A 13,495-nucleotide genomic window follows, 5' to 3' on the forward strand; every position below is an offset into this window, starting at 1 on the left:
TATAATCCCAGCTACTCTGGAGGCTGAGACAGGAGAATCACTTGAACTCGGGAGGTGGAGATTGCGGTGAGCCGAGATGGCACTGTTGTACTCCAGCCTGGGCAACAAGGGCGAAACTCTGTCTCAAAAAAAAAAAAAAAAAACACTCTGCACAGAAAAATGTTAAGTATAATCTATAGTTAAATATATGCATGGCTGTGAACAGAGTTCAATGTGAAAAAGATAGATTTGCACAAGTATCCACAGGCTTGTGATTCACAGGCTTTGGAGACATCGAGTATTTGCACAGCTCATCCACCTGCTCAGGATTTTTCAATAGATATGACTTGCGGAGGAGAGGGAAAGGGATGGATAGGTGACCCAATGAAAGAGATACAAGATGAGAGTTGTACATTTTTGTCTAATAAGTATTTTCATTTTCATTTTGTTTATTTTCTTTTTAGCCCCAACAGTACTTACTGATGTTGATCCTAAAACCAAGGTGATGCAAGAAGAAATTTTTGGACCAGTTCTTCCAATAGTGCCTGTGAAAAATGTAGATGAGGCCATAGATTTCATAAATGAACGTGAAAAGCCTCTGGCTCTCTATGTGTTTTCACATAACCATAAGGTAAGCTTTAGCGAGAACAGCTCACTAGCATAAGCGACTATCAAGAGTCATGTTCCTTCTTTGCTGTAAAACAGGCCGGGCGCGGTGGCTCAAGCCTGTAATCCCAGCACTTTGGGAGGCCGAGACGGGCGGATCACAAGGTCAGGAGATCGAGACCATCCTGGCTAACACGGTGAAACCCCGTCTCTACTAAAAAATGCAAAAAAAACTAGCCGGGCGGGTTGGCAGGCGCCTGTAGTCCCAGCTACTCGGGAGGCTGAGGCAGGAGAATGGCGTAAACCTGGGAGGCGGAGCTTGCAGTGAGCTGAGATCCGGCCACTGCACCCCAGCCTGGGCGACAGAGCAAGACTCCGTCTCAAAAAAAAAAAACAAACAAACAAACAAACAAAAAACAATGTGGAAAACAATGTGAAACAATAATGGTTTCTTCTGTCATATCAGAGTCCACTAAGTGAAGTTGTGTTCCTAGGTTGCTGTCTTGGTTTATGAGGCTCTGGGGTTATCACAGCATCCGTTCCCCTCCTCCCTCGGGTTAGATCTGAGTCTGCAGGGTTGAGTGTCGCAAGGTTTTTGATTCACAAACACCTCCTGTATAATTGGAAGACTTATATGTGCCAGCATTAAATACTTTTCTGATGTTAATCCACAGGGCGTTGTCGAATAAGAGCCTGCACAAAATGACATTCACACCCACTGTGTGGGACTAAGACCCCGACACTGTCACATAAATGGTTGTGATATGATGGATTTTAGTTTCTGACGTGACGCTAGCTTCTTGTTAGAGTGGTGGAACCGCATCACCTGGTTGAGCAGTTCTGCCACTTTCTGCATGGCTCACTCATTCATGTCACTAGGGGACCAGCTGCTACTAAGAGACAGTGGCCCAAATGTTTTCGGGAGAACTTCTGATGGTAACGTGTAGATAGTCGTGTGACAGCTTTTGGAGCTTGTGAGGCTATTGAGATACAGATAGCTACAGGTATTTGAGTGAGACCAAATGTGTGGGGCTCAGTAAAGGCTGGGTTATTAACAAAACCATGGTTTGACATTTAAAACCATGGATAACATGGGCAGGAAGGAACCTTCCTGCCAGGGTTCCTTCCGGCTGGCCAGGGTACAGGTCAGGTGTGGAGCACTTCCCAGCAGTGGGTCACCTGAGGTCACTACAGTCCAGACAGGAAGAACTGTCAAGGGCTTGCTGGCCCCCAAGGGAAATGACATTTACTAGTCAAGTGTTCTTGTGCTTTTCTGGGCCTTAGGCCAAACAACCATTTATTTCTTAAAAAATAGGATGCTAAATCTAAAGTCTTAAATATTTTCACATTTCATAAAGACTAAATCATACCTATTAATCATTTGTTATAATGTAGAGCAGAGATAAGAAAGAAGTAATAACAGTGTTTAAAACTGGAATATAGTCTAAGCTGTCCCCTTACAAAGAGCCTTTTGCTGCTGTGTTGGGGAGTACACCTCTAGGTTGTGGCTGAGTAGGCCCAGAGGTTGGGAGCTGCCTCCCTTTGTGCACGGGATGTGTGTCTGAGAGGTTGGGTATCAGTCACTTTGCAAAACTAACCACAGTTGAGGTTGTTTGTCTATCTGGCACGGTGTCCCCAAACTCAAGAATTTTCACTGACACAAAGCCAGAATGTGCATGCTTTGAGCTCGTAACTCTGAGCACACAGCCCTCTGTGTGGTGGGGCCATGAGTGTTCCCTGAGGGGCAACTTCACTGACCTGGATGCCTTTGGTCTGTCCTCAGCTCATCAAACGGATGATTGATGAGACATCCAGCGGAGGTGTCACAGGCAATGACGTCATTATGCACTTCACGCTCAACTCTTTCCCCTTTGGAGGAGTGGGTGAGTCTTTATTTTCTCCTGCTCGTAGTAGATATTTCAAAAGCACCACCATTTCATGAGTGGATTGTGCGGGCTGTTGAATTAGCCAGCTGTTGCGTACCCTGGGTGTCCTGTCCTGAGGGAGGCCTTTCCTGGTCACCCAGTTGACTGGTTTTCCTGCTTCCCCACCCACCCCTGCAGTACAGGATGATTGTCCTGTCACTCTTTCTGTCAGCAGCACTGACTGACCGCAGCTGTGATCATTACGTTGTTCACTTTATTGATTTTGTTTATTGTCCTGCCGCATTTAGGAGATTTGGGAACCAAGAGTCAGGTCTCAAATTAAGAAGGTCTCTCTTTGTGGTTTTTTTTTTTTTAAATGAGATAACTAATGAAAGGTTCCGAATACCAGAGACAGACAGAAGGTAGAGGGGCTTTCTAACGCGCCTTTGTTTTCTGCTCAGTTCTTACCTGCATTGTTCCCCGGCCCTTCGTTTGGAGGAGCAGCCTCTCCTGGAACTGTTTTGTGATTTGAGTAAAATGAGACTCCCCCTGTTCTAGAGAGGAGGGGCAGAAAGAAATTCATTCCAAAGGAAGCTCTGTGGACATAGCCTGATCCTTGCTGTTCCCTTTAGAACGTGACCTGCCTCCCTCTCCCACATGTGAGATGACCGACTCAGTGTTTTATTTCTCCTTTGGAACCTAGGCTAGGTGGGCTTTTCTACTATCTAATAGAGATATTACAAAATAGCCAATATGCAAACATTGTCATAACAAAAACCCAGCCATAAAAGCCCCTGTCTTAAAGCCCTTTTCTATCCTCTCCCTTTGTAATACCGGAAGTCATTTGCTCCATGGGATGCGATGGCCCAGCTAGGCAGGACCGTCTGTTTCTGGTTAAAGAAACCTTGTCCTATGACCAAGGAGCCTTGACCTACAGCCACAGGTCCTTGTCTAGGAGGTAAACATATTGCCAGCACCCAGCACAGTGACTGACATGGGTGAGGGACAGGCAGGAAGAGGCCAAATCGGTAGGTATTGCCAGATCCAAATTGGAAATGGTGGTGGCTTGTAGAGGGGTGGTGGCAGGGGAGGTAGTGGAAAGGGAAGGGGTTATTTTTGGGATCAAGCAGCAGGATTTGCTGATGGAGTGAATGCTGGAGGAGGGGGTGAATGAAAGAGGATGACTCCTGGGATTTTGGCTGGAGTAACCAATAGTTTTGTAGCCCAGATGCTTAAAAGATTGGACTCCGTTGTCTCTAGTTCCTCAGCTCACCGCATAGGATCCTGGCATCCACTGTGCTAGTGCAGTAATCAGCTCAGTAATTGTTCCATATGGTGTCTCCAGTGCCTTCTAATTGCAAATCTAAGTGACTTGGGTTCAGTCCCTGTCCCTACTTGACCAGGTAGCCTGTGGCATCATTGACTATACCATCTTATTTAAAACAAAACACGACTGGGCGCAGTGGCTCATGCCTGTAATCCCAGCACTTTGGGAGGCCGAAGTGGGCAGATCACTTGAGGTCAGGAGTTCCAGACCAGCCTGGCCAACATGGTGAAACCTTGTCTCTACTGAAAATACAAAAATTAGCTGGGTGTGCTGGCACACACCTGTAGTCCCAGCTACTCAGGAGGCTGAGGCAGAAGAATCACTTGAACCCGGGAGGCGGAGGTTGCAGTGAGCTGAGATTGCACCACTGCACTCCAACCTGGTGACAGAGCAAGACTCTGTCTCAAAAAATAAAATTAAATAAATAAATAAATAACAAAATAAAATAAGCAACCTATTATGTACCCACAAAAGTTAAAAATGCAAAAAGAAGATGCAAAAGAAAAAAAAACAGGTTTACTGTCTTAGCAAATTTCAGGCATATAATACATTATTATAGTGGCCATGCTGTAAAAAAATAAAAGTAAGACAAGCCTTGACCCCCAAATGTAAAAAGAATACAGGCTTTTTAAGAAAAGTTGGAAAAGATAGAAGAGCCCAAAGAATAAACATTTACATTACCCGTAACCCCACTATGTAAAGATAACTGGTATATATCTTGCACATATATGCATACACATATACACAGACACCTGAATATTCTATGCAAAAAGGTATCATAGTATATATTGTTCTCTACCCTGTATGTGACAGGATAGTGTGACACTTTTCCTATGTCAGTATTCTTGCATGTGATAATTTTAGTAACTGCATACTTTTCCATCATATGAATGTGGCATATTTATGTAACCAGTTCCCAGTATTAGAGTTTTGTGATTTCAATTTTTTTGGTATTATGATTCTTATATAATGTCTCTTTAGACACTCTCTGATTATTTCTTTAGGAAAAATGTCTACAAGTGTAATTACTCTGTTAAAAGGGCTTATACAATTTTCCAAATTGAAAAAAATGCTTTTTTCTTCTAATTCTCAAAGTAATATAGACACAGCGGCAAAAAGTCTGAACAGTTAAACTTTAAGGAAAAATGTAATAATCTCCCAGGCATAAACACTATTAATATTTTGGCATATAGTTTAGATTTTTCTTTTTTCTTTTTTTTTTTTTTTTTTTTTTGAGACTGAGTCTCCCTCTGTCACCTAAGCTGGAGTGCGGTGGTGTGATCTCAGCTCATTGCAACCTCCGACTGCTGGGTTCAAGTAATTCTCCTGACTCAGCCTCCCAAGTAGCTGGAGCTACAGATGTGTGCCACCATGCCCAGCTAATTTTTGTATTTTTAGTAGACAGGGTTTTGCATGTTAGCCAGCCTGGTCTCAAACTTCTGGGCTCAAGAGAGCCACTTGCCTTGGCCTCCCACAGTGCTGGGATTACAGGCGTGAGCCATCGCACCCAGCTTAGGTTTTTCTTTAGAAATGCTTACCTTTAAGGCTTTTGATACATATTTCAAGTGTCTTTGCAGATTTCTGCCACTTTACATTCCCATGAACATTATATGAGTGTTTACTTCCTTATATCCCCAGTTCTGGATTATTCCATTATTAACTTTCTAGACAGAAAGAAAAGGGTCTCATTTTAATTTGTACTCCTTTGATTATTAGTGAGTTTGAATTTTTTTTTTAGCACTCCCATTAATTTTCTATTTATGTCCTTTGATATTTTTGCTGTGTTCACATCTTCCTTATTAGCCTTTAAATAGCCTTTTTTATAAGTCAGAAAATCCTCAGTCCTATCTGTAACACATATCCCTTTCCAGATTTTAATTTTTCTTTTCATTTTATCTATGATTTGAAGCATTTATTTATTTAGAGACAGAGTCTCACTCTGTCACCCAGGCTGGAGTGCAGTGGCGCGATCTTGGTTCACTGTAACCTCTGCCTCCTTGCTTCAAACAATTCTCCTGCCCCAGCCTCCCAAGTAGCTGGGATTACAGGCACCCAATACCACTCCTGCCTAATTTTTGTATTTTTAGTAGAGATAGGGTCTCACCATGTTGGCCAGGCTGGTCCCCAACTCCTGGTCTCAGGTGATCCACCTGCCTCAGCCTCCCAAAGTGCTGGGATTACAGGCATGAGCCACCGCGCCTCACCTAAGCCTGTGTGGCTTTTTGTTTTTTGGTTTCTGATTTGGAAAGTAGGCTTAGAAAAGCTTTCCCTATTTCAGTATTATATAAATATCATCTGCAGGCTGGGTGCAGTGGCACACACCTGTAATCCCAGCACTTTGGGAGGCCAAGGCATCTGGCTAACATGGTGAAACCCTGTCTCTACTAAAAATACAAAAAATTAGCCGGGTGTGGCGGCACCGTCTGTAATCCCAGCTCCTCAGGAGGCTGAGGCAGGAGAATCACTTGAACCCTGGAGGCAGAGGTTGCAGTGAGCAAAGATTGCACCACTGCACTCCAGCTTGGGCAACAGAACGAGACTCTGTCTCAAAAAAATAAAAATTAAATAAATAAATAAATAATAAATATCTGTAGTTTCCCTCCCTCGCTCCCTCCCTTCCATCCTTCCTTCCTTTTAACCATGGAGTTGGCCAGTTGTGGTGGCTAACACCTATAATCCCAGCACTTTGGGAGGCCAAGGCAGGGGGATCACTTGAGGTCAGAATCTTGAGACCAGCCTGGCCAACGTGGTGAAAACCCGTCTCCACTAAAAATACCAAAAAAATTAGCTGGGCATCGTGGCTTGCACGTGTAGTCCCAGCTACTTGGGAAGCTGAGGCAGTAGAATCGTGTGAACCTGGGAGGCAGAGGCTTCAGTGAGCCAAGATCATGCCACTGCACTCCAGCCTGGGCAACAGAGTGAGACACTGTCTCAAAACAAAAACAAAAACAAAAAAACACCATGGAGTTCACTTTAGAATGCATATGCCGCGTGATGTAATAATGTGCCTTTTTTTTTTTTTTTTTTTTTTTGAGACGGAGTCTTGCTCTGCCGCCCAGGCTGGAGTGCAGTGGCCGGATCTCAGCTCACTGCAAGCTCCGCCTCCTGGGTTTACGCCATTCTCCTGCCTCAGCCTCCCGAGTTGCTGGGACTACAGGCGCCCGCCACCTCGCCCGGCTAGTTTTTGTATTTTTTAGTAGAGATGGGGTTTCACCGTGTCAGCCAGGATGGTCTCGATCTCCTGACCTCGTGATCTGCCCGTCTCGGCCTCCCAAAGTGCTGGAATTACAGGCTTGAGCCACTGTGCCCGGCGCCTTTTTTTTTTTTTTTTTTTTCAAAGAGTAAACTAGTTATGCTGGCACCATTTTTTGAAATTATCATCCTCATACCTACAGTACTCAATAAAAACACGTTTAGGTCATTCTTAGGGTTTTTTCATTGGTTGCATTATCTTTCTGGTTTGTTTCTTCCGTGGGCCAGTACCACAGTTTCAATGACAGTAGTTGTACCGTTAGCTTTATAAGTGACATTTAGTAAGTGCTTATTATATGCCAGGTACTGCGGTTGAATCCATGCCTTTTCTTTTCTTTTTTGAGATGGGGTCTTACTCTGTCACCCAGGCTAATACAGTGGTACAATCACGGCTCACTGCAGCCTCACCCTCTTGGGCTCAAACAATCTTCCCGCCCTAGCCTACTGAGTAGCTGGGACTACAGGGGTGAACCACCATGCCTGGCTAATTAAAAACATTTTTTTGTATAGAGACTGGGTCTCAGTATGTTGCCCAGGCTGGTCTTGAATTCCTGGGCTCAAGCAATCCTCCCACCTCAGCCTCAAGCAATCCTCCCACCTCAGCCTCCCAATGTGCTGGGATTACGGGTGTGAGCCACTGCGACTGGCCAAATGCACACATTTTAGAGACAGACAACTAATGAGTAGTTAAGCCAAGAAATGAGCCAAAGTTGTCTGGCTCCAAACCCCACATATTCAATCCAGTAGCTTGCTCTGTAGGACACAGCACTATTTCAAAATCTAAAAGTAAAAGCTCCTCGTTTTTATTGCTTTTCAGTGTTTTCTTGCTTGTTCTTATCTAAATTTGTTTTTCCAGATGATCTTTGGAATCACTACCTCCTCCTATTTAAAAAAAAAACCAAAACCTTCTGAAATCCCCTGGGATTTTGATTAAAATTGATTTAAACTTAAATTATTTTGGGAAGAATTTATCTCTTTAAAATGTGGAGTCTTAATGGGAATATGTTATATCATCTCTTCATTTATATAACCCTTTTATATCTTTGAATAAAACTACCTTGGTTATGTTGGTTATGTCTTTGGCTCGCCCCTCCCTCATTCTTTTTTTTTTTTTTTTTTGAGGCGGAGTCTCGCTCTCGCCCAGGCTGCAGTGCAGTGGCGCAACCTCAGCTCACTGCAACCTCCACCTCCTGGATTCAAGCAATTCTCCTGCCTTAGCTTCCAAAGTAGCTGGGACTACAGGCGTGCGCCACCATGTCTGACTAATTTTTGTATTTTTAGTAGAGACAGGATTTCACCATGTTGGCCAGGATGGTCTTGATCTCTTAACCTTGTGATCCGCCCGCCTTGGCCTCCCAAAGTGCTGGGATTACAGATGTGAGCCACTGCGCCCAGTCCCCTCCCTCATTCTTTACCCTCCCTCAGTGTCAGGTTTTCTCAGGGTCTTGTCCTTGGGTCTCTTCTCACACCAGGCTTGCTTCATGAATGATTCTTTCCTGCATCCTGGCCTTGGTAAACTGCTCCCTGGCCTCTGGTCACCTGTGTCTTACATCACACATGCCATTCCCTCTGCCCAGCTCACACTGCTCCCCTTTGTGCCTGTCAGTCTGTTGTACACACAGAGTTAGAGAAATGAAAACTGTCACAGAGCATGGCTTCATGGAGGGCAGAGATTTACACTTGCTTGTTATCACCCAGCTGTGCAACCCTGCCGCCCTGTCTTACTTTCTACAGCCTTAGAGAAAGCAAGTGGGTCAGTGGGGCCATGGATGACTGAAGCCATGGGAAGGGATGCTGGGAATGAAGGGATGGTGGGAAGAGAGCACATGTAGCATTTAGAGTCTGATCCAGGTTCGGGTTCTGGCTTTGCCACTTACCAGCCATGTGACCCTGGGCAGGTTAACTGACTCCATAAGCTCCCTTTCCCTCTCTGGAAATGAGGCTGCTGATAATTCACCAGGTGGGATTGTGGTGAGAATTATCTTAAGAGAATGATTTAAAGTCTTAGCACAGTCCCTGGCATAAATGAGAGCCACAGCTCTAGAAGAGGTGCAAGTCCTTGTCTTGCTCGTGGAAAGCAATCCTGTTTGACAAGGACATTGACTTTTCCAGGGAAGTTGGTAAGGACTCCCTGAAAAGAGATACTTCAGTGGGGGCTCCCAGGCAGCAGGGAGTACATGTGAGCTTTGGCTGTTGTTAGACAGAAGTAGCTTGCATCATCTACAATGAAGCTTGTTTTGTCTGTTCCCTTTATTTCAGGTTCCAGTGGGATGGGAGCTTATCACGGAAAACATAGTTTCGATACTTTTTCTCATCAGCGTCCCTGTTTATTAAAAAGTTTGAAGAGAGAAGGTGCTAACAAACTCAGATATCCTCCCAACAGCCAGTCAAAGGTGGATTGGGGAAAATTTTTTCTCTTGAGACGGTTCAACAAAGAAAAACTCGGTCTCCTGGTGCTCACTTTCCTGGGCATTGTAGCCGCTGTGCTGGTCAAGGTGAGTCCCTATTACCCATGAGTGCCATTCTGTCTGGTCCTGGCCCAATGGCTGCCAGATGCTTATTCTAGCAGGACTCTACATTAGCTTGTACAGTGTAAGACAGGGTCAGTGAACCACAGCCTGCTGGCCAGCTACCTCTTTTTGTCACTAAAGTTATTGGAACACAGCCACACCCACTTGTTTACTAATCATCCACAGCTGCTTTCATGGGATGGTGACAGAGCTGAGTAGTTGCAACAGAGGCTGAAAGGCCCTTAAAGCCTAAATTATTACAGAAAAGTTTGCTAATCTCTGGTCTAAGAGGTTAAAACAGTGTAGAACTTGATTGCAGAATTCTGACCTATCTGATCAAAGGGTTAGCCCTTTGATCCTTCTGGTATTGGACTTTCCTTGTCACTTACAGCTTTGTTCTTTTTTTTTTTTTTTTTTTTTTTTTTTTTCCTTTGAGGAGTCTCACTCTTTTGCCCAGGCTGGAGTGCAGTGGCGCAATCTTGGCTTACTGCAACCTCTGCCTCCCGGGTTCAAGCAATTCTCCTGCCTCAGCTTGCTAAGTAGTGGGGACTACAGGTGCCTGCCAGCCTCAGCTTCCCTAGTAGCTGGGAGTACAGGCGCCAGCCACCATGCCCAACTAATTTTTGTATTTTTAGTAAAGACGGAGTTTCACTACACTGGCCAGGCTGGTCTCGAACTCCTGACCTCAGGTGATCCACCTGGGCCTCCCAAAGTGCTGGGATTACAGGCATGAGCCACCACGCCTGGCCAGCTTTGTTCCTGAATGTGCATGAAATCAGCTTGCCACGGAGATGGAGGCAAGAACTCTGGTGCAACAGCTTTGGTGAGGGATATTTTATTAGGCTTGAATGTTTTTCCACCAAAGTTGACTACCTGATAAAGTTTATCTTTTGTGATTAATCATTATAGAGATGGGCTTGCAAAGAGGCCCTCATGATAGCTGCCTTCTCAAAGCAGTTTGCATATTTTGAGGTGAAAGAGGAAATCCATAATTAAAGTTAAGATGGAATGACGAACACAGTTGTGTCTGTGGCACCCTCAGCCGTTCAGCTGAGGATGTAACGTTGAAAATATTGACCATATCAGTGAAGAATGGGCTTGGAAAAGGCAATGGTAATAGCTGTGTTTATATTTTGTTTAAAATTTGAAAGGGGGCTGGGTGCAGTGGCTCACGCCTGTAATCCCAACACTTTAGGAGGCTGAGGCGGGTGAATCATGAGGTCAGGAGTTCAAGACCAGCCTGACCAATATGGTGAAACCCCGTCTCTACTAAAAATACAAAAAATTAGCCGGGCATGGTGGCGCGCAACTGTAGTCCCAGCTGCTCGGGAGGCTGAGGCAGGAGAATCACTTGAACCTGGGAGGCGGAGGTTGCAGTGAGCGGAGATAGTGCCACTGCACTCCAGCCTGGGCGACAGAGCGAGACTCCATCTCAAAAAAAAAAGAAAAAAAAAAAAATTTGAAAGGGGATTGGCTCGTCTTACAGTATCCTAGCCTTAGTGGAGTTGGAGATACCAGTTGCATTTGAAATCGTTTGGGTTTTCTCAGAAATACCAAGCTGTGCTGAGGAGAAAGGCCCTGTTGATTTTTCTGGTAGTTCACAGACTGCGTTGGTCCAGTAAGCAGAGATGAACACCAGATTTCAAAACCCAGCCCTGTCTGTTAAGAGTGAGGTAGGAACTTTTTGTTTTCTTTCTATATGTAAGGTGGGCCAAGTTGGGGTATGTTTTCTAGGGTTTGTTTTTTTTTTTGCTACAGTTGGAGGCTTAGGGGTTATTGAAAAAAGAATGGGCCGGACACAGTGGCTCACGCCTGTAATCCTAGCACTTTGGGAGGCCGAGGCCTGAGTTTAGGAGTTTGAGAACAGTCTGGCAACACAGTGAAACCCCATCTCTACTTAAAAAAATTAGTTGGGCATGGCGGCGTGCGCCTGTAGTCCCAGCTACTCAGGAGGCTGAGGCAGGAGAATCGCTTGAACCCAGGAGGCAGAGATTGCAGTGAGCCGAGATTGTGCCACTGCACTCCACCCTGGGTGACAGAGCGAGACTCCGTCTCCCAAAAAAAAAAAAAAAAAAAAAAAGAGAGGAAAGAATGTTTAACTTACTTATCTCTAGACATTTTGGACCTGGGCTCAGAGTGTCAGGGTGTTAAAACTCCACTTATCCACAGTTTTAAAAGGGCGAGGCAACTTGCTAGGAATCTAAGAGAAATGTGCAGAGGCGATGGCTTAGCTGCGTCCAGGTGAAGCATATATTATTTCTAGGAAAAGGGCAGCCAAGTGTGAGCCTCATTTCTCCTCCCCTTCTACTCAGCTCTCCTAGGGGAAGTGCCAGCTGACTAATTCAGACTTGTCACCATCTGGGCACTGAACTCTTTGTGTCGTAATTTAAGAATTTTTTTTTTTTTTTTTGAGACGGAGTCTCGCTCTGTCGCCCAGGCTGGAGTGCAGTAGCCGGATCTCAGCTCACTGCAAGCTCCGCCTCCCGGGTTCACGCCATTCTCCTGCCTCAGCCTCCCGAGTAGCCGGGACTACAGGCGCCCGCCACCACGACCGGCTAGTTTTTTGTATTTTTTTTTAGTAGAGACAGGGTTTCACCGTGTTAGCCAGGATAGTCTCGATCTCCTGACCTCGTGATCCGCCCGCCTCGGCCTCCCAAAGTGCTGGGATTACAGGCTTGAGCCACTGCGCCCGGCCCCCAATTTAAGAATATTTTTAAAGTCACTGTGTAGTTGTGATTTGTTTTCATTTTTAAAAAAGGTTTGACTTTGGAATTCATGGCAGCAAATGTCGTGACATCAAGGTGTAGTATACAATTTAGGGGCTACTTTCTTCTCTGCCTTCCTGAGGCTGGAGGTGTGGTCGGAAGCTTACTTGGGTCTCTGGTCAATATCTGCCTCTCTTGTTCTTTTCCCAAGACCTTGGTTCCTCAGCCTGATAATGCGACTTGGTTGGGATAGAATATTTTAGCCTCATGGAAAATATGGAGGCCCAGGCTGAGTCTGCATTCTCCACGCTTACCAAACCCCCAAGAAGCCTCCCTCAGGTGCAGCGCACTCTGCCAGGCAGGTTCGCGTTCCCAAAGGGTTTCTCTGTGAGGGTCTAGAGAAGCAGCAATATATAAAAGCAGCAGCAATATATAAAATCTTTAGCAGGAACAAGAAAATGTGATTTGATTCTTGGCTTAATGACCTTGGGCAAGGCCTTTTCTGAGCTCCTCCTTTGGCCTCAGCTTGCTCATCTACAGGATGAGGGAGTAGGTGTCAGTGATTCTCCAGGCCACTTCCAACCCTCCCTCTCAATTCTCATTACTATTACTTGTTAATATTTCTTCGGATTCAGTCTGGAACTAGGTAGAGATTTGGTTTTCTTTTCTGCTTTGCTGCTTTTCTGCTCCTCTCTGAGCTTTTAATCCTCTTTTTATCAAATTGCCTTTTATTTTAAATAAATGGCTTTGAATCTGTACTGTATATTTGCCTGAAGAGTCTATTTATTGTAATTACATTTTTCTGAAATGGTTTTTATGTACTTAATAGTTTCCTTATTTTGTTTCACCCTTGGATTTTATTTTATTAACTACCTTACTAGAATTAGAAGGGATTTAGAGCGTAAGTACTGTACACAAAGTAAAGTTCCAATAAAGCTTATAAGCTACAGAAGGCATTGTGGGAGATGTGGGTTTTAAAAGGTTGAGAAACATAGGAGGTTAATGTTGATAAATTTCATTAGGCCTTTGACAACTAAATATGACATTTGAAGCTTGAGATTGCAGCAACCCTTCCTCAGTCTTCAACAGGAAGGATTAAATTCAGTACCACTTTTGAATTTTAGAAACAAAATTGTTTACCAGTTTTTGAATTCCATGTAGAGACTTTAGCTTCCTACTGAACATGCCAGGATAAGAAGTTAGTACTCTCATCTTCTGTCTCTACTCTAACATTAGCTAATTGACAGTGGA

At 44.6% G+C, this 13,495-nt stretch overlaps 1 protein-coding gene across 4 annotated transcripts in view; it reads left to right on the forward strand.

The window, feature by feature from the left end:
• The window catches only part of LOC105493337 (aldehyde dehydrogenase 3 family member A2), a 58,893-nt gene that overhangs the window by 43,128 nt on the left and 2,270 nt on the right, over positions 1-13,495 (forward strand). For 3 of the 4 annotated variants that reach the window (XM_011760906.3, XM_011760907.3, XM_011760908.3), the window contains 4 exons: positions 444-610; positions 2,369-2,468; positions 9,289-9,524; positions 11,088-11,212. In XM_011760906.3, coding sequence (XP_011759208.1) covers positions 444-610; positions 2,369-2,468; positions 9,289-9,524; positions 11,088-11,171 — 587 coding nt within the window. In that variant the 3' untranslated portion in view covers positions 11,172-11,212. The remainder of the gene's footprint in view (positions 1-443; positions 611-2,368; positions 2,469-9,288; positions 9,525-11,087; positions 11,213-13,495) is intronic. The other variant, XM_011760905.3, reaches the window with a different exon arrangement.

The sequence above is a fragment of the Macaca nemestrina genome, chromosome 17, assembly GCF_043159975.1.
Source record: "Macaca nemestrina isolate mMacNem1 chromosome 17, mMacNem.hap1, whole genome shotgun sequence".
In the NCBI taxonomy this organism is placed as follows: Eukaryota; Metazoa; Chordata; class Mammalia; order Primates; family Cercopithecidae; genus Macaca; species Macaca nemestrina.